Consider the following 21327-nt stretch of genomic DNA (forward strand, 5'->3'; position numbering starts at 1 on the left):
TTTATTTACCACCACAATTTCACCCTGCTCTTCCCCTGTGGGCCATGTTCCAATTCCTTCTGGTTTGCTTTTTCTTTTCAAATGGAATATCTACGCGTGTGGTCTCTGCAATTGTTTGGCTGACACACACAGAGACAAAAACACACACTCCATTCAACTTTCCCCTGGCCTGTACCTCGAAGTCCCTTTCCTCCCCTCCCCTCCTAACTAAACATCGCAGGACAGCAGAAGGGAACTTCAAAGTGTCCGGAGGGGGTACTCCTTTTTTCCTGCCACTTGTCATCATCCAAGGGCCTGGCTGCTCCCCTTATTACTCTAATTGCTTCCAACTGCTCCAGGAGCCTTTGATGGGGGGTGGAGTGGTGGGTGAAGCCAGCCAGAGAGAGCATGCTGCAAGCACCTGTTGTTGCAGAGCCAGACACAGGTGGGCTGTAGTGTGGCGGTGCTGTATAAAAGAGTGAGGACTGCACTACTGGGGTGTATTCATTTATGCAAAACCTTCTGGGGTAAAGGTTCCCAAAAACATAAAGATCATCTTTAGAGCTAAGATCATCTGAAGTCAATGTAGGCAATGTACAAACAATGACCTTAATGCATAAGACAATCATATCTGTTCCACACAATTTCTATCTAAATGTTCTGTAATGTTTCTTAGTCCTGAACATGGCCCCCGGTTTCTGTTTCTATTGTATTAAATATATATAAACATATTCAGTGCGCTCCGTAATTATCGGGACACATTTTTGTTGTTTTGGCTTTGTACTCCAGGACTCTGAATTTGAAATGACACAATGACTATGAGGTTAAAGTGCAAACTGTCAGCTTTAAATTGAGGGTATTTTCCACATCAATGTGGATGATAGCATAATTACGGAGTCCTGAATTAATCATGAATAATGAGTGAGAAAGCTGCACAAATATAACCCCCCCCCCAAAAAAATGCTAACCTCCCATTATTGTAACGGTGTTGTATTATTATTGTTAGCATTTCTTAGGGGTATATTTGTGCATCTAACTTTCTCACTCATCATTATTCATGATTAATTCAGGACTATACGTAATCATGGTATCATCCACATTAATGTAGAAAATACCCTAAAATTAAAGCTGACAGTCTGCACTTTAACCTCATCATTACTCAAGATTCATTCAGGACCATCCATAATCATGGTCACATCCATAATCATGTTGAAGTGTTAGGAACATTCTATTCTTATTTACAATAAAAGTGATTCCAAATTGACACACTACATTATTTACCATTAATTTCTATTGGGCAGAAAATGAATCTGAAACACAACCAAAACAACAGCAAATGCATCCAACAAGTGAGTCACAAGCTTGATGTAATCATTGCGTGCTAGGAATATGGGACAAAATACTAAACTTTTGACTACTTTAATACACAACTGAATTTGTCCCAATACTTTTGGTCCCCTACAAAGGGGGAACTATGTAGAAAAACCTCACTAATTTCAAAGCGGTTCACCTGATATGAATGAAAATACTCTCAAATTAAAGCGGACATCTGCAACTTAACCTCATAGTGATTGTATCATTTAGGTCCCAATAAGGTCACTGTATACGTTTTATTGTCAAACACCAGATCGTCCCCCAATGCTGCTGGAGTACTAGATGTGAATTCCTATCACATAACTGATTACAATAAAGCACTTTTAGGTTTACAATACACATTTCCCCCAGAAAATGCACAGACTGATGCAAAAAAAATGCAAAAAAACCCCACACAACTTTTATTAGTTAGTAATGGTTTCAAATCATTTCAAACATCAAACTGAGGCAAAACCACAGAGCAAAATGTACAGAGTTCATTAGAGACCGTGTGCAGTGTAACTCAAATAAAGGACTAATTACAATATAATATCCTACATGGGCTGAATGGAGGACTGGGGGAAGGGAGCACTGCCCCTACCTCTCTCCAACCAAGGTGCATGAATTAAAAAGTACAGAGGAGATTCAGCCACTCTTAGAGGGCAATGTAAGTAAATAAAGTGCTTCTTCAAACAAAACAGAAGCCTTTTTCCTTTACTTCCATTGTCCTCCAAGAGTTGGTCAATCTCTCGAATTCTGAATGGAGGACTGGATAGCTCTCTGGCGCCATCTTCTGGCCTGAAGTCATACTAGAAATCCAACAGCTGGGGAAGAAATGAAATATGTTATGACTTGATTCTTATACGGTCATTCCTTGACAATAATAGAAGAGGATATTTAATAGAATACATGGGTATATTTCCACACCAGTTGAGGAAGGATCTTCTCAAAGTGTTCTATGTCAATTCTGTCACAGTCCTCTGCCTCAGCCTGTTTTATCGTTCTTTGCGCAGCTTCTGAGAAATAAAGAGTCAGGGTCTGTATTCCAACAGCAACTCGGAGTAAAGACTGCTGATCTAGGCACAGTTTCGCAATCAGCATTTTAGATGATAATGAATACGATTATATGGACAGGGGGACACATCTGATCCTCGATCAGTATTCCTACTCTTGATGCTTTCCAAATCCTGGCCCTGATATCTTCATCTCATATGGAAGTTATATAAGCACCATCATCTCAGTCTGTATAAATACCTTCATTGATTTCCATGTACATTACAGCCACAATCAATCGTTTGAACTTACCTTGAACAAACACATGTAGCATCTCTGCCATAAGGAGGACAGCATCGGCACCGACTTGCGAAAAACAAGGAAACAAAGGTCAAATGGCGATGACTTAGCTAACAGCCTACAACTGTTGCTTCATTTGACTAAATATTTTCCAGGATAGCTACATTAAACAACTCCACTAGCTAGCAAGAAACTCACCTTTAGTTTTCTCCTCCTTGAAGAAGCTTGACAGGAGTTTGCTTACCGTCTCCTAAACAGAAAGAAAAAAAACATGATTCTGAATAACACTATGTTCGACAACAGTACATTAAAGTTACTGTAGTGAATTGCAAAATTATCCAGTCGGCTGATAATCTAGCTAGCTACCCCGCTGAATTTGCTCCATATAGTCTGTTCAGTCTAACATGAAAATGAGGGTTGTGATCTTACTTTAGTTACAAAATGAGGGTTGTGATCTTGCTTTAGTCGAAATGATGTGACTCACAACATAGAACAATGAATAGTATTTTGGCAACTTTCTCTTACCTTTTTGAATGTGATTTCCGTGCTGCTTTCCGCGCTGCTTTCCGCCATTTTCTGTTGTGTCGATCAACGCGCTCTCAGCAGTGATTGGCTGCATCGAGTCCGTGATTCTTTACGTAAAACGCATCGCGCAAACCATCAAGGAGTGACCACTTCTATTCCAAAGTAAAAATAGTACCAAATAGAAAAGTAGAAAATAGTAAATGTCTTAAGAAAATGTGTGTGCTTGCTAGTTTGTCTTTAAATTATTTATGGTTGTGAAATAACTTACAGTAGTGGTAGTGAATGCAGTAGTAATGGCAGTGGCTGGTTATAGCTGAAAAAGTACGTAGATGGAAAGATGAATTGATTGATTGAATATACAGTATAACCCACTAAAATAACTCCACACCTACAAACCACCACAAAATAACTAATGAACTAAGCCATAGCCTATGACAACCCATGTTATTCCAGTTTGTCTAGAAATGTATAATTGATATGTTGGATTCACATCTCCATCTCAACCAAAAATCAAAGATAAATAATAGGACTAAATCAAATCAAACTTTATTTAAAGTGCATTTACAGCTTTAACAGATGGAACTATCCAAGCAGAAGATAAATAAAGAAGATAAATAAAGTTCCTTTCCTGAGGATGGCTCACCTCTCACAGATCTGGGTGACTTTAACCTCCCCACGTCTACCTTTGACTCATTCCTCTCTGCCTCCTTCTTCCCACTCCTCTCCTCTTTTGACCTCACCCTCTCACCTTCCCCCCTCACCTTCCCTCTGCTCAAACCTTCTCCAACCTATCTCCTGATTCTGCCTCCTCAACCCTCCTCTCCTCCCTTTCTGCATCCTTTGACTCTCTATGTCCCCTATCCTCCAGGCCGGCTCGGTCCTCCCCTCCTGCTCCGTGGCTCGACGACTCACTGCGAGCTCACAGAACAGGGCTCCGGGCAGCCGAGCGGAAATGGAGGAAAACTCGCCTCCCTGCGGACCTGGCATCCTTTCACTCCCTCCTCTCTACATTTTCCTCTTCTGTCTCTGCTGCTAAAGCCACTTTCTACCACTCTAAATTCCAAGCATCTGCCTCTAACCCTAGGAAGCTCTTTGCCACCTTCTCCTCCCTCCTGAATCCTCCTCCACCCCCCCCCCCTGCGGATGACTTCGTCAACCATTTTGAAAAGAAGGTCGACGACATCCGATCCTCGTTTGCTAAGTCAAACGACACCGCTGGTCCTGCTCACACTGCCCTACCCTGTGCTTTGACCTCTTTCTCCCCTCTCTCTCCAGATGAAATCTCGCGTCTTGTGACGGCCGGCCGCCCAACAACCTGCCCGCTTGACCCTATCCCCTCCTTTCTTCTCCAGACCATTTCCGGAGACCTTCTCCCTTACCTCACCTCGCTCATGAACTCATCCTTGACCGCTGGCTACGTCCCTTCCGTCTTCAAGAGAGCGAGAGTTGCACCCCTTCTGAAAAAACCTACACTCGATCCCTCTGATGTCAACAACTACAGACCAGTATCCCTTCTTTCTTTTCTTTCCAAAACTCTTGAACATGCCGTCCTTGGCCAGCTCTCCTGCTATCTCTCTCAGAATGACCTTCTTGATCCAAATCAGTCAGGCTTCAAGACTGGTCATTCAACTGAGACTGCTCTTCTCTGTGTCACGGAGGCTCTCCGCACTACTAAAGCTAACTCTCTCTCCTCTGCTCTCATCCTTCTAGACCTATCTGCTGCCTTTGATACTGTGAACCATCAGATCCTCCTCTCCACCCTCTCCGAGTTGGGCATCTCCGGCGCGGCCCACGCTTGGATTGCGTCCTACCTGACAGGTCGCTCCTACCAGGTGGCGTGGCGAGAATCTGTCTCCGCACCACGTGCTCTCACCACTGGTGTCCCCCAGGGCTCTGTTCTAGGCCCTCTCCTATTCTCGCTATACACCAAGTCACTTGACTCTGTCATATCCTCACATGGTCTCTCCTATCATTGCTATGCAGACGACACACAATTCATCTTCTCCTTTCCCCCTTCTGATAACCAGGTGGCGAATCGCATCTCTGCATGTCTGGCAGACATATCAGTGTGGATGACAGATCACCACCTCAAGCTGAACCTCAGCAAGACGGAGCTGCTCTTCCTCCCGGGGAAGGACTGCCCGTTCCATGATCTCGCCATCACGGTTGACAACTCCATTGTGTCCTCCTCCCAGAGTGCTAAGAACCTTGGCGTGACCCTGGACAACACCCTGTCATTCTCCACTAACATCAAGGCGGTGACCCGATCCTGTAGGTTCATGCTCTACAACATTCGCAGAGTACGACCCTGCCTCACACAGGAAGCGGCGCAGGTCCTAATCCAGGCACTTGTCATCTCCCGTCTGGATTACTGCAACTCGCTGTTGGCTGGGCTCCCTGCCTGTGCCATTAAACCCCTACAACTCATCCAGAACGCCGCAGCCCGTCTGGTGTTCAACCTTCCCAAGTTCTCTCACGTCACCCCGCTCCTCCGCTTTCTCCACTGGCTTCCAGTTGAAGCTCGCATCCGCTACAAGACCATGGTGCTTGCCTACGGAGCTGTGAGGGGAACGGCACCTTCTTACCTTCAGGCTCTGATCAGGCCCTACACCCAAACAAGGGCACTGCGTTCATCCACCTCTGGCCTGCTCGCCTTCCTACCTCTGAGGAAGCACAGTTCCCGCTCAGCTCAGTCAAAACTGTTCGCTGCTCTGGCACCCCAATGGTGGAACAAGCTTACTCACGACGCCAGGACGGCGGAGTCAATCACCACCTTCCGGATCCTTCTTCCTTCTTATGTAATCATATAAAGCGTGCCGGTTGAAGATAGCATACATACAGTAGGTTGTTGAAGGTTTGTGGAGATCTTCACAAATGTGAAAATAATCTGTGCAGAATCTCAAATGGCATTGATCACTTTCACTTTTAATGTAATTTCAACATATGGTTGCTAATTTCTGTATTACCAAATGAGGAGAGACAAACTGAACACACACCAGTCAGAGTTATACTTAAACTACATCTTTAATTATAAGAGCTTTGCATTAGCACTTGACTTTCAACGATTCACCATTTCTAATGAACCGTTGAGCGTGTCAACACAATGGCTACTGAGATCTTTATAGCAAGATCCAACCCCTTTTGACATGACAAACCACAGATAGTTAGGAACGGTTCACAAAGAAAGACTGTTACTTGAGAGAGGAGTATCCACAGCCAGATAGCATTCGCTATACATTATCGTTCAGTTTGGTCCCCTTGACGAGGTTTCTAATCTCGTCCCTGGTACTTCATAGTACAAAAACACCAACTCATCCAATGGCATATATCAATTGTCAACTCTAAATACTCCCATCTCAAGCAAACCCCCTCTTGACCCCACTCCTGGACAAGCTCACTGGGGGGAGTGAGCTTCTAGGTCATATACTATCCCAGGATAAGTGTAAGATCTAAGAGAGGACATACAATGGTCCCAGACACTGCCATAAACCTCCCCACAACATAGAAAAGGAGGAAGTGACTTGCTCACAGACATTGTGGCGACAAGCAATTGGTTCCCCATTAATCACGCCATCCCTTCACATGGTTTAAGAATAGGTAAAGACACATTCACATATGAAGACAATGTTTCACTCTGACTTCTTCCCTCTCTGGGCCCCAAGTGACTGAGCCCTAGCTAAGGGAAAAGTACAACTGTCAACACCAGAGTCCAAAGGGCACGCCATCCTAATGACAAGTATCTCACATAAGCATATTATACAAATAAAACATCTTAATTATATATGTTACCCAACTAATTCTGATTCATCCGCCACATTCCCCTCTCAAGGGACTCCATCCCTTCTGGAGAATCAGAACAGTAAAATGGTACCTTACTAACAGTAGTTACAGAGTATATGAATTATAAAAATACAAAAATACAAAATAAACATTTTAAGAAAATAGGGAATCAAATCCCTTTAATATCGAGTACCTTATTTCCATGTAAGCATTCTCCCTTCAGAAACTGAGTTAACAACCTTTATCCCACAAGACAGATTTGCACATGTTTAATCATACAGAATACATTGTTGAGTAAAAAAAAAAACAACAGAACATATAAATGCTCCCTAAATTACAGGAGAACCAGTGTCTAAACACAGTCCTCATCACAACAGATAGGAGAGTCATCCCTCTGAGTCCTCAGGCTCAGAATTGGGTTCCCCACCACCAGAGATGTAGTCAGGAATAGGGAATAGGTCAGGAAAATCATTCATATACTGTGAACCCTCCCTATCTACACTGTCCAGTGAGAATATTACACTGTCTTCACAAGATTGTCGTCCATCAATCTCAGATTCTTCATCTACACCCACTTCATTTGCAAGCAAGGGCATAGTAAGAACAGCATCAACCACTTTATTAAACAATTTCTTCACACAAATGATAATTAGCAACAGAGCAATCAGTAATATTAGACCATAGATGAGCCAGTGGAAAATAGTCGCTCCCCAAGCACCAAACACTGACTGAACCCACCCTAACGGATTCCAGTCGATGTCAGGCTGGTGTTCCCTGTTGAGAACACCACTAAGCTCTTTCAAATGTTCCACTACAATAGTCAAATTTTCATCTCCCTGGGGTATGAATGTACAGCAGTGATCTCCTATAATTTGACACACCCCTCCTTCACGTGCTAGCAACATGTCAAGTGCCACCCTATTTTGGGTTGCCATGAGTCGAGTGGCTTGCAACTCTGGTCTTACCATAGAAAACCCTGCAGTGGTCAAATTTACCAGGGATTCCAAGTGATATCCTAGCCTATCCAACTCATGTGCATTCTCCGATGCCCCATACCAGGGGATTAAACCGCGCCAGAACTTTTCCAATTTCGAGGATCGTCGCGAGTCACTGGGGACATAATTGGATTGCGAGATGCCCCTCTTAATTCGTCTTAACCTGCTTGGAATGGAGGAATTAGTTTTATACATTACCACAAGGGAGATGTTTAGTTTACCAAAAATACAGCACACTGTCCAATTTGTTGGTAGGTAGAGGTAGGCTTTATCACCACAGATCCAATAATGGTCAGTAAATGTTCCCGAGCCAAATTGATGAGGAGAACGATCGTCAGTTTCCGCATCAATAATTGTGTGCCCCACCCTCAGTCTAATGGGGTTTTCAGAGCTGTATGTTCCCTTCTTCCAGCTGCATTCTATTGGGAAAACACTATAATTGACACATGTTGACATTCCCAGATAGGATTCATTAAATTGTGGTATGGAAATATTGCTTGGGTTGTGACAATGACAGGTCCTAAATGGGGTTCGCCGGGGTTGGACTTGAATAGGTTCTGGTACACGGGATCTAGGTTCTAAGATGATTCTACTGCACCAATGTGAACAATCAAATCCCCCTCGTAAATCTTTTGTTGATGACAAATTACCATTAATGCATTTATCCCTCAGTGTTCTACCTAGTGAGGGTTGAACCCCTTTGTTCTCATTGGACAAGAGCACTTCTAGTGCACATAGAGAGTCATTAATGGTGACCTCTACTGAATACTGTACGAATGGGGAGATCGCTGTATGTGGAAACAAGCTACATACATAACAGGAAGTATTTCCTAATATCAGTTCAGTCTTTACTGTATAGTTGATCCAGTCCACCTCTGCTGGTTCCAATGCTTTCGTCTCAGGTCTTTCACCACCACCCAGTCACCTGGTTGCAGTTTGTGCAGGATCCCCACCAGAGGCTGGGGTAGAGCCGCTTTCACCCTGGGGAAAATAGCCTTCAGAACATTGTTTAGAGCAGTACAATAACTTACCATGTCATCGTCACAGCCCATCAGTGTCAGCTTGTTCTGTGGGAAGGGAGAATTGATCATCCTCATTGGTCTACCTGTCAGAACCTCATGAGGAGCTAATCCAGTGGTTCTGTGGGGCCGCCCTCGCATGTACATCAGAGCCAGGGGCATCACAGTGACCCAGGAAAGCCCTGTCTCTGCCATAAGCTTCACCATCTTAGATTTTAGGGTTTGATTAGCACGTTCAACTAAACCGCCTGATTGCGGCCTATAGCTATAATGGGTCATGAGGTCTATCTGCAGACTCTCAGACAAGTTCTGTATCACCAGGTTCACAAAGTGGGAGTCATTGTCGCTGGTTAATTAAGATGGTAACCCCCACCTTGGGATGATCTCCCTAAGGGGATTCTTGGCTACTGCCATAGCAGTGGAATGTCGACATGGGAAAGCCTCTACCCACTTGGAGAATGCATCCACAATCACCAGACAATATTTATAACCTTGACAAGGAGAGAGTTCAATAAAATCCATCATTATGTGTTCAAATGGTCCTTCAAGGGTTGGATGAGCCGACAGTGGCATCGGAATCCCTCTTCCCATGATGTTAGTCATACAAATCACACATTTTGCACAAAATTGTTCAGCAAATGCAGAAAACCCAGGTGCAAACCAAAATGTATTTACAAAATCAACAACTCCCCCCATTGACACATGATCCCTACCATGTGACAACTTAGCGAAGTAGGGGAAACATGAACGTGGTAAGACTGGTAGCCCAGCTGGGCCCAGACAGAGTTTCTGCACCTGGTCATATGTACATAGTCATTTCCACATCCTCAACTCAGCAGGACCTACAGAGGATTGCAAGTCAGAGATATCAGTGGGAGAGAAGAGGTTATGATCAGGAAGTAAAACCATCTGTAACACAGGGTCCTCCAAGGAAACAGCTGCAGCCTTAGCTGCCAAGTCAGCCATAGCATTACCTTTGGAGACAGGGTCAGAAGAGTTAGCATGAGCAAGGCACTTACAAACAGCAACTTCAGAAGGTAGCAAAATAGCCTTTAGCAAGTTATCAACAAGTTTTGAACGAGAGATTGTCTTACCAGAGGAGGTCAGGAAGCCGCGCTGTTTCCACAGAGTACCAAAATCATGTACCACACCAAAGGCATATCTGCTATCTGTATAGATATTAGCAGACTGGCCTTTAGCTAATATGCAAGCTCTAGTGAGTGCAAAGAGTTCTGCTGCTTGAGCAGAAAGGTGGGAGGGTAATTTAGCACTTTCCAGTGTGGTTGAGGCAGTAGTAACCGCATATGCAACCAATGGTTCTCCTTTCTCAGAACGCTGAGCAGAGCCATCTACAAACCGTTCCAAATGTGCATTTTGCAAAGGGACATCAGTTAAATCCGACCTTGGTTTAGAGACAAGCTCCACCAGGGCAGCATAGTCGTGCGGCTCTCCATCGTCCTCGGTGGGCAACAAAGTAGCAGGATTTAACACAGTGCACCTCTTCAGGGTCACATGACACATTGTCAGAAGAACATTCTGATAATGGAGCAGTCGAGCTGGTGTTGGATGGGCCGTCTTTGCATGAGGAACGTGTACAGTGAGTTCACACATGGCAACAATGTCTGCACAAGCCAACACAGCTTCAGTAGCAGCAGCCACAGCTCTCAAACAACAAACCAGACCTCTGGCCACACTGTCCAGCTGTTTGGAATAATACCCAACCAGGCGCTGCTATCCTCCATGATCCTGTGTTACAACAGATGACATAAAACCATTTTTCTCACAAACAAAGAGGTTACAAGGTTTAGAATGGTCAGGGAATCCCAAACAGGGAGAAGTAGTCATGAGTTGTTTCAGTCTGGTCAGAGCAGTCAGGCCCTCTGGTGTCCACTTCATTTTGTCATTCATAGCCATTTTGTGGCCATAAATAAGGTCAGCAAGTGGCTGCACCACCTCAGCATAGTCAGGTAACCACGCCCTACAATACCCTGCCATACCAGTCAATGACATCATGTGTCGTTTAGTAACCGGCTGTGGGATGGAGAGAATAGCCTGTATCCTCTCTTTAACCAGCTGCCTGCCATTGGGAGAGATGTCATGACCCAGATACTTCACTGTCTGTGAAACCAACTGTAACTTCTTCTTTGAAACCTTGTGGCCATTCTCAGCGAGAAATATCAACAGAGCCCGAGTATCAGTTTCACAAGCTTCCATTGAGCTGGAGCACAACAACAAATCATCCACATATTGAATCAGAGTGCTGCCCTCAGCTGGTATAAAACCCTCCAGATTATGTGCTAAAGCTGCTGAAAAAATAGCGGAGGATTCCACGTAATCCATAGGAGCCACAGTCCACGTAAATCCCTTACCTAGAAACGTGAAGGCAAACCAGAACTGAGATTCTGGTGCCACAGGAATACTGAAAAATGCATTTGTCAAATCAATCACAAAGAACCACTCTGCTGTGGGTGGTACTGCCCCCAACAGAGTAGTAACATTAGGAACCACCGGGGCATGGGCAAAAACTGCATGGTTCACAGGCCTTAAGTCCTGGACCAATCTCCAATCACCTGAAGGTTTTCTAACAGGCAAGATAGGGGTGTTACAGGGTGATTCTGGACAGGGAATTAAAGCGCCATTAGCTAACAGAGATGCATGAACAGGAGTAATACCTGCTATTGCCTCCCTACTGAGTGGATACTGTGCTCTAGATGGGTGCCTGGTATCTTTAGGAGTGACCACCATTGGCTCAGCTCCCTTTATTCTCCCAAAATCATATTTGTCCCTTGCCCATAGGCATTCAGGGACCCCTCTCAGGAGGGGTGAGTCTTCACTCAACAACATTATATTGGTAGAAAAAGAAACCTGATCAACACCATGCACACCCCTCTCAGTTGGCGTTTCCCAACTGAGTGGGTAACAACTTGTCAGTGTGCTGGGTGAATAAGTTGACCCATCAGGGCGCATCTCCCAGTCTGTAGCATCAACCAAGCATTTCATCCAAATTCCAGTATCCACCCATTCTACTCTGTCAGATTTTTCCAGGGACACATGTGGTGCGCTATCCTCAAACAGGTCAAGCTCTTTCTGTGCAGGGGTTAGATTAACCCCTAAAGCACAGAAATCACTGCTACAGTATAAACCCTCACACTGCACTCCTTTTGTAATGTATTACACAGCCATTGTTTCTCATAATGAAGATCTCTTGTCAATGGTGAAAAATGGGAGGTGCAATGTAAGCCTGCTTCAAACATGAAACTGCCCTCGTGGCCCCAATGGGTTTTGGCCATTGAGAAAACACGAGCAATATTGGGCACCTCATCATCAACATCTCATGCATAATACCAGTCACAAAACTCAGACATTAACATCAATTGCTCCCCCCTTCCACCTCTTCCTCATGAATAACGGTTAACCTGTTATGGATAGGGGGCAGTATTTTCACGGCCGGATAAAAAACGTACCCGATTTAATCTGATTATTACTCCTGCCCAGAAACTAGAATATGCATATAACTATTGGCTTTGGATAGAAAACACTCCGAAGTTTCTAAAACTGTTTGAATGGTGTCTGTGAGTATAACAGAACTCATTTGGCAGGCCAAAACCTGAGAAGATTCCTTACAGGAAGTGCCCTCTCTGACCATTTCTTGGCCTTCTACACTCTCTTTATTAAAAACTGAGGATCTCTGCTGTAACGTGACACTTCCTACGGCTCCCATAGGCTCTCAGAAGGCGGCAAAACGCTGAATGATGCCTTTGCAGGCCCAGGCTGAAAAACAATAGCGCATTTGGATAGTGGTCGATCTGAGAACGATGAGACTGAGGCGCGTGCACGAGGCGACACCAAGTTTTTATTTTTTCGTCTTTGAACAAAAACAGGGTTTCCCGGTCGGAATATTATCGCTTTTTTACGAGAAAAATCGCATAAAAATTGATTTTAAACAGCGGTTGACATGCTTCGAAGTACGGTAATGGAATATTTAGAATTTTTGTGTCACGAAACGCGCATATTATTGTTCAGGTTTGGATAGAAAACACCCTAAAGTTTCTAAAACTGTTTGAATGGTGTCTGTGAGTATAACAGAACTCCTATGGCAGGCAAAAACCTGAGAAGGTTTCATGCAGGAAGTGGCCTGTCTGACAAGGATTCGTTCTTCTTGTATCTGTTTATTGAAGAGTGGGGATCTTAGCTGTAACGTGACAATTCCTAGGGCTCCAATAGGCTCTCAGAACCCGGGAAAAACCTGAACGATGACGAGGCAGCCTCAGGCTGAAACACATTATCGCCTTTTCCAAGTGTCGCATCAGAGGACAATAGAATTCGGCGCGTGCGCGATTCGACCCCGTGGAGTATTTTCCTTCCGCTGTTTAGCTCATTGCAGATTCCCGGTCGGAATATTATTGCTTTTCTACGAGATAAATTGCATAAAAATTGATTTTAAACAGCGGTTGACATGCTTCGAAGTACGGTAATGGAATATTTAGAATTTTTTTGTCACGTTCTGCGCCATGCGCACGACCATGATTTAGCATTCTGATAGTGTCTAGAACGCACGAACAAAACGCCGCTGTTTGGATATAACGATGGATTATTTGGGACCAAACCTACATTTGTTATTGAAGTAGAAGTCCTGGGAGTGCATTCTGACGAAGAACAGGAAAGGTAAGACCATTTTTCTTATAGGAAATGTGATTTTGGTGAAGGCTAAACTGGGTGGGTGTCTAAATAGCTAGCCCGTGATGGCTGGGCTATGTACTTAGAATATTTCAAAATGTGCTTCGTCCAAAAAGCTATTTTAAAATCGGACATATCAAGTGCATAGAGGAGTAATGTATCTATAATTCTTAAAATGATTGTTATGCTTTTTGTGAACGTTTATCGTGAGTAATTTAGCAAATTGTTAGTAAATTCCCCGGAAGTTTGCGGGGGGTATGCTTTTTCTGAACGTCACATGCTAATGTAAAAAGCTGGTTTTTGATATAAATATGAACTTGATTGAACAGACATGCATGTATTGTATAACATAATGTCCTAGGTGTGTCATCTGATGAAGATCATAAAAGGTTAGTGCTGCATTTAGCTGTGGTTTGGGTTTTTGTGACATTATATGCTAGCTTGAAAAATGGGTGTCTGATTATTTCTGGCTGGGCACTCTCCTGACATAATCTAATGTTTTGTTTTCGTTGTAAAGCCTTTTTGAAATCGGACAGTGTGGTTAGATTAACGAGAGTCTTGTCTTTAACCTGTCTGGGCTAGGGGGCAGTATTGAGAATTTTGGAAAAATATGTTCCCATTTTTAACTGCCTCCTACACCAACTCAGAAGCTAGAATATGCATATTATTGTTCAGGTTTGGATAGAAAACACTCTGAATTTTCTAAAACTGTTTGAATGGTGTCTGTGAGTATAACAGAACTCCTATGGCAGGCAAAAACCTGACAAGGTTTCAAGCAGGAAGTACCCTGTCTGACAAGGAGTCGTGCGTCTTGCATCTTTTTATTGAAAAGTAAGGATCTTAGCTGTAACGTGACAATTCCCAGGGCTCCAATAGGCTCTCAGAGCCCGCGAAATAACTGAAGGTTTACGAGGGAGCCTCAGGTTGAAACAGATTATCGCCTTTTGTAAGTGGATGCTCAGAGGACCTTTGAATGATGCGCGTGCATGAGTCGCTTCTGAGGAGAAATTTTATTCGGCTGTTTAGGCTCAATGCATACTCCCGGTCGGAATATTATCACTTCTCTACGACATAAATGGCATAAAAATTGGTTTTAAACAGCGGTTGACATGCTTCGAAGTACGGTAATGGAATATTTAGAAATTTTTGACACGCCAATGCGCCATGCGCGAGACCGGGAAGAAGCATTCTAGAACTCACGAACAAAACGTCGCTGTTTGGATATAACGATGGATTATTTGGGACCAAACCTACATTTGTTATTGAAGTAGAAGTCCTGGCAGTGTATTCTGATGAAGAACAAGCAAGGTAAGACCATTTTTCTTATAGGAAATGTGATTTTGGTGGAGGCTGACCTGGGTGGGTATCTAAATAGCTAGCCCTGTAATGCCGGGCTATGTACTTAGATTATTGCAAAATGTGCTTCATCCGAAAAGCTATTTTAAAATCGGACATATCGAGTGCATAGAGGAGTAATGTATCTATAATTCTTAAAATAATTGTTATGCTTTTTGTGAACGTTTATCGTGAGTAATTTAGCAAACTGTTAGTAAATTCAACGGAAGTTTGCCGGGGGTTATGCGTTTTCTGAACGTCACATGCTAATGCAAAAAGCTGTTTTTTGATATAAATATGAACTTGATTGAACAGACATGCATGTATTGTATAACACAATGTCCTAGGTGTGTCATCTGATGAAGATCATCAAAGCTTAGTGCTGCATTTAGCTGTGGTTTGGGTTTATGTGACATGATATGCTAGCTTGAAAAATGGCTGTCTGATTTTTTCTGGCTGGGCACTCTGCTGACATAATCTAATGTTTTGCTTTCGTTGTAAAGCCTTTTTGAAATCGGACAGTGGGGTTAGATTAACGAGATTCTTGTCTTTAAATAGCTGTAAAATAGTCATATGTTTGAGAAATTGAAGTAATAGTATTTCTAACGATTCAAAAATCGCGCCACTGGAATTTCAGTAGCTGTTACGTAGGTGGGACGAAATCGTCCCACATACCCCAGACAGGTTAATGACAGACATGGCAGCCCCAGTATCAACAAGAAATATTAGCGACTCACCATTGACGCAAGCCTCCACGGTTGGCTCTACTCTCGGAAGGGTGTGACACTTTAAAAACAAATGCTCTTGTTGCTCTGAGGATTTTAGCACAACTGTCCCTGTCTCCTCATCATGTCAAAACACCTCCTCCTGTCCCTGTCCTGGATTGTACAGGGTCGTCTGTGCCGGCGGCCCCGCCTGCCAGGCTCCATGTTGTCCTCTGCCTGATTGGACTCCTTGTGGGCCCCACTGTTGCTGTTGCTGGACCCAGTGAGGTAGCCCGACCTGCCATTGGTTGGGAGGTGGCTGCCATGGCTGTTGTTGGAATGGGGCTGTCCATGCATGTGCTCCTTTTCCGCCTCTTTTTGCCCCCTCCCTTTGGGCCACTCTTCTTGGTCCGCCGCTGCCTTTGTTCCTCTGTGGATTCGTTGGCTCGGAGCAGTCAGCAGCAAAATTACCCGGTTTCCCACAGTTGTAGCACTTGCGCGCTCCACCCCCTTGTCCTGTCCCTGCTGGGGCTGCTCCCTGGTAAAACATCATCTGGGCAGCCTGCAGTTTCTGTGTCTTCACTTTTTCTTCCTTTATTTTATCTTCCTTCTGAGTACTTTGTTGTCTCTCAGCATGCTTGCAGTGCTGTACCAACGTTGCTAATGGCTCAGTCTCCCAACTGATGCAGGTAGTCCTCACAGCTTTCTCCAGGCCTGGTGTCAGACCCCTCACCAGGGCATCTTTCAGCAGGTCCCCATATGCATGTTCATTTGGTCTGAAACCACTGTGTAGCCTGAAACAGGTCTCAAGTCTCTTTCTGAAAGCCTCCAGGCCCTCATCTTTCTTCATACTGCATTCTCAGATGGCAGTCCAGTCGGTCTTAGTTGGATACATCCCCACAATCCTGGCCAGCAGCGTCGTTATCTGTTCCTGATACACACCATTCTCAGCCCACAGGTAGTTGCAATCAAACTGTCCCTGTACATCCGCCCACCTGAGTCCCAATTTATTTTTACAGATATGGGCTATCTCAGCAGCAGATGGTTTGTACTGCCCCACCAATACCCTCATCTCTGCTGAATATTTCACAGCATCCTTACTTGGGTCTGGTAGGTCTTCTACAATGTCTTTGATTTCATCATGTCTCCACGTCCTCTGGACATACACAATGGGGTTCCATGCTGCGGCGGCAGCAGCATTAGCATCATCAGGTCAAGGCTGAGGGTTGGGACAGGCCATCAGAGGGTATTGTCGATACACGTCTGAAGCTGGGTCGTATGGGGAGGGGGTAGAGACACGCCTCTTTGTCCTGGCCCGTAGACGGTCCTTCAACGGTGGTGTCATGACGTTGCCCTCTTTGGGTTTTCTATGCACCATCCCCCTACCTCTGTCTCCCACACCCAGGCTCTGTGAGAGCGTTCGTAAATTCTTAAGAGAATATCCTGCCTCATAGCCACAGTATGGAGACAGAGTGAGTTTTCATAGACCAAACAAAGGAAGAATTATTCTACCTCACAGAACTTGACAACCGAACAATATTCAGGTTCTGGAGAAGGTATAAAAGATCGGTGAAGAATCCAGTTACGAACTGGTCCGTTTGGTACAATTTTGTGAAGCTCATGAGAGACAATACGGCCACATTACTATGGTGCTGTTTATATAATAGCCTCAGTTGTGAGACTTACATCTAATGGTTGTATAAAAGGAATGAATAAGGATAAAGCTATTTGGGATATGTTGGGATGCTTGTAATGATGTTAATGTGAGAGAATTGTATTTCTGTTTAAAGTTTCACTAAGTCATCGACACGCCCCCATGAACAGACGGGACCTGGTGTCATGAGACAACCTTTTTCTGTTATTCCGAATATAACCCCCACCCAGGTTTTCTATCACCAGACCGAGCTGACCTCAATTACGAGATGGCTAAAGGTTGGACACCATGCATTCCTCTTTCTGAACTTTAACCATACCACGTGGTTAAACTCTTAGACTATCGATACCGACAGAATAAGAACAAGTCTTTGATATTAATTACTAGTCTGCAGCTAGGAATTCGGTATCATTGAACGCAAAGACCGACGAAACATCAGTCCTATAACGACATGAATGAATGTCACTCTGAACGATCCATTCTAACCACGACAGAGAGAGAGAGTGCGGACAAACTCTCCAACAGAAACAAACTTTTCAACAAAGATCCCGATGACACACTGAGCGTAAATATATATATATATTGATTGCAATTATTCCCGAATGAGTGAGTGTTCATGTGAAAAGGATTAGCATTTCAATTGTTATAATTATCAACTCTGTAGTGTCTTCTCAGCCTCCCCCACTCCCCTTTTGTCTAACAAGCCGCCATGCCGGTTTAGCCCACTAGGGCACATTCCTCTATCATTTCTTGTAACGATATCTACTGTTTGTTATGCATTTCTGTGAATTACTTAGTTAGTAAATAAATTATTTTAAGACAATTGATCTATGGATGACTCATAGTGAAGACGGGGTTCATGCAGATAACCAACAATTTACGATGTTTGGAATGAGACTGACGTGAGGTAACTAATACGTCATTAACCCAGAAGACTAATAGATCAGATATAATATCTGAAAGTTACATTAGGAAAATTCTAACTTTTTAATCTGAATATTTTCCTTGGTGCCCCGACCTCCTAGTTAATTACAGTTACACGATGAATCAGTTTAATCGCGTAATAATAATTACAGAGAGTTATTTGATAAATATGTCTTCAGTTATAACCTGTTGGGGCTAGGGGGCAGTATTTGCACAGCCGGATAAAAAACGTACCCGATTTAAACGGGTTACTACTCTTGCCCAGAAATGAGAATATGCATATAATTAGTAGATTTGGATAGAAAACACTCTAAAGTTTCTAAAACTGTTTGAATGGTGTCTGTGAGTATAACAGAACTCATATGGCAGGCCAAAACCTGAGAAGATTCCATACAGGAAGTGCCCCGTCTGACAATTTATTGTCCTTCTGTTGCATCTCTATCAAAAATACAGCATCTCTGCTGTAACGTGACGTTTTCTAAGGCTTCCATTGGCTCTCAGAAGGCGCCAGAAAGTGGAATGACGTCTCTCCAGTCTCTGGGCGAAAAACAGCAGGAGATTTTGTGAGTGGTCAGGCAGTGAACAGTGACACTGGAGATGCGCATTCATGTGAATTCTCCATGTTTTTCTTTCTCTCTTTGAATGAATACAACGTCGCCCGGTTGGAATATTATTGCTATTTTACGAGATAAATTGCATAAAAATTGATTTTAAACAGCGTTTGACATGCTTCGAAGTACGGTAATGGAATATTTCGATTTTTTTTGTCACGAAATGCGCTCGCGCGTCACCCTTCGGATACTGACCTGAACGCATGAACAAAACGGAGCTATTTCAATATAACTATGGATTATTTGGAACCAAAACAACATTTGTTGTTGAAGTAGAAGTCCTGGGAGTGCATTCTGACGAAGAACAGCAAAGTTAATCCAATTTTTCTTATAGTAAATCTGAGTTTGGTGAGGGCCAAACTTGGTGGGTGTCAAATTAGCTAGCCATGATGCTCTACTCAGAATATTGCAAAATGTGCTTTCACCGAAAAGCTATTTTAAAATCTGACACCGCGATTGCATAAAGGAGTTCTGTATCTATAATTCTTAAAATAATTGTTATGTATTTTGTGAATGTGAATCGTGAGTAATTTAGTAAATTCACCGGAAGTTTGCGGTGGGTTTGCTAGTTCTGAACATCACATGCTAATGTAAAAAGCTGGTTTTTGATATAAATATGAACTTGATTGAACAAAACATGCATCTATTGTATAACATAATGTCCTAGGAGTGTCATCTGATGAAGATCATCAAAGGTTAGTGCTGCATTTAGCTGTGGTTTTGGTTTTTGTGATGTTTTTGTGACATGGCTGTGTGATTATTTTTGGCAGGGTACTCTCCTGACATAATCTAATAACCTCCCTGGGCAAGCGACCCACCTTGCCCAGGGAGGTTAATGATGCCAAAGACACGACAGCGTCCTCACTTTCCTCACTGGAGCTGAGTGGAGGAGCCTTGAGAAAAGGATTGTTGATCTTTTTACCCTTCTGGCATGCTCCCCCCACCGCGCCTCCAGTGGGACTGGCCGGAGTCACTCCAGACCCTTTCAAGACTTCAGCCAGGCTCCGTGCCAGACGATCAATCACCATAGTGCTGGGAGAGACAGGGGGTGGGGCTGCAGGTTGTAGTGGTCTTGCATCCAGCGGATCAGCAGGAGGCGGCTGAGGAGGAGGGAGGTCCGGCAACACTGGGTAGAGAGTTTGAGGAGCACAGTAGGGAGGGGGACAGTCTCTGTCATCATCATCCTTCCTATTCCTTCTCACTGTTTCATCTTTCCCCTTATTTTCTCCTTCCTCAGTCTGAACTACCATATTCTGACAGGGTTTTCCCCGAAATGGGTCCTGTCTCTTCTTTTGTTTGTCAGCTTCCCTTTCCCATTTCCTGAATTTCACCCAGTCAATTTGATCCTTTTTCCCTAGTTTACCTTCCTTCTCCACCAATCTCGGTCTTATCTCGTCTAACAGCGTCACACTTAGTGTCCCTGTCAAAGGAAAACCACCCTCTCTATGCCATAGAAGTACCTGTTCCAGAATATCCCTACCCCATTTATCTACCATAACCTTCAAGGCTCCAGTTGGAGGGTCCGGAATGCCTGGTTCTTTGCACCCGCACGCAATCATGGCTTCCTAGTCACACACACACACAAACACAAAATCTCTCACACACACACACACACACACACACACACACACACACACACACACACACACAAGGAGAAAAAAACAGTTATAACAGAAATTCCTTAGGTACTCACACAGAACTTTAATGATCACCCACACAGGATTGGTCAGATACTCAGACAGAACTGGTCAGCTGTCCACACAGAACATCAGAACATAATTGAAAGGTTACTCACACAGAGTAAACCTACCCCGCTCACACAGAACGCTCCTACAAAGATTACCTAGTGGTAACTTTAACAAAATACTCACACAGAGTAACCCAGGGCATACCTGGCTAGCACATTTAAAATAATTGGAATTCTCCACTTCTGAGGGTCACTTTGACAGTCACACAGACATTTTCAGAATGGTTCTTCTTCCAACAGGGCTTCACAAAGTACCATGTTTCACACAGAACACACAGTCACCCTGGCCCCTCACCCCCACAGACAACACCAATCCCTACTGTGATCAATTCAGTGTCAGGACGGCTCTAGGTCGCCCGCAACCGACCAGTGGCAGAGTATCATTGAGTCCGCAAACTCTCAGATTTCTCTCCTCTGACTCGGCCCTGTTTACACCTCCAAGGTGGAATACACACTCAGAGCTCACGTAACAGAGGCTTTTCTAAAAACTCGACTTCAAGTGTGGTTCTCTCACCTCTTTCTTTAAAAATTATTAAGTTTGAGATGTGGTATCCATTCGGCTCGCTGCCTCTCAGATCAAAGGTTGGTCCATCTGCTCCGTTCCCGAAGTGTGGTCTCCCTGAGATCCCAAGTTTGAGGGATCCATCGTGCACGATTTACCTAGGTCATCAGGAGCGGTCTCCAAGTGAAGATTCACATCCCATCCTCGTCGCCAAATGTGGTTGCTAATT

The 21327-nt window shown here is 43.9% G+C and overlaps 1 protein-coding gene across 1 annotated transcript; it reads right to left on the minus strand.

Annotated features, from left to right (window-relative positions):
* Positions 1-1731: 1731 nt before the first annotated feature.
* LOC115207157 (centromere protein X) lies at positions 1732-3230 on the minus strand. The gene is made up of 5 exons (XM_029774144.1): positions 3151-3230; positions 2824-2875; positions 2638-2691; positions 2260-2348; positions 1732-2156 (listed from the first exon to the last, which is right to left on the minus strand). Exons 1-5 carry the CDS (start codon positions 3196-3198, stop codon positions 2142-2144), a joined length of 258 nt encoding a protein of 85 aa, XP_029630004.1. The 5' UTR covers positions 3199-3230; the 3' UTR covers positions 1732-2141.
* Between the last annotated feature and the right edge of the window lie 18097 nt (positions 3231-21327).

This window comes from Salmo trutta, chromosome 1 (assembly GCF_901001165.1).
Source record: "Salmo trutta chromosome 1, fSalTru1.1, whole genome shotgun sequence".
In the NCBI taxonomy this organism is placed as follows: Eukaryota; Metazoa; Chordata; class Actinopteri; order Salmoniformes; family Salmonidae; genus Salmo; species Salmo trutta.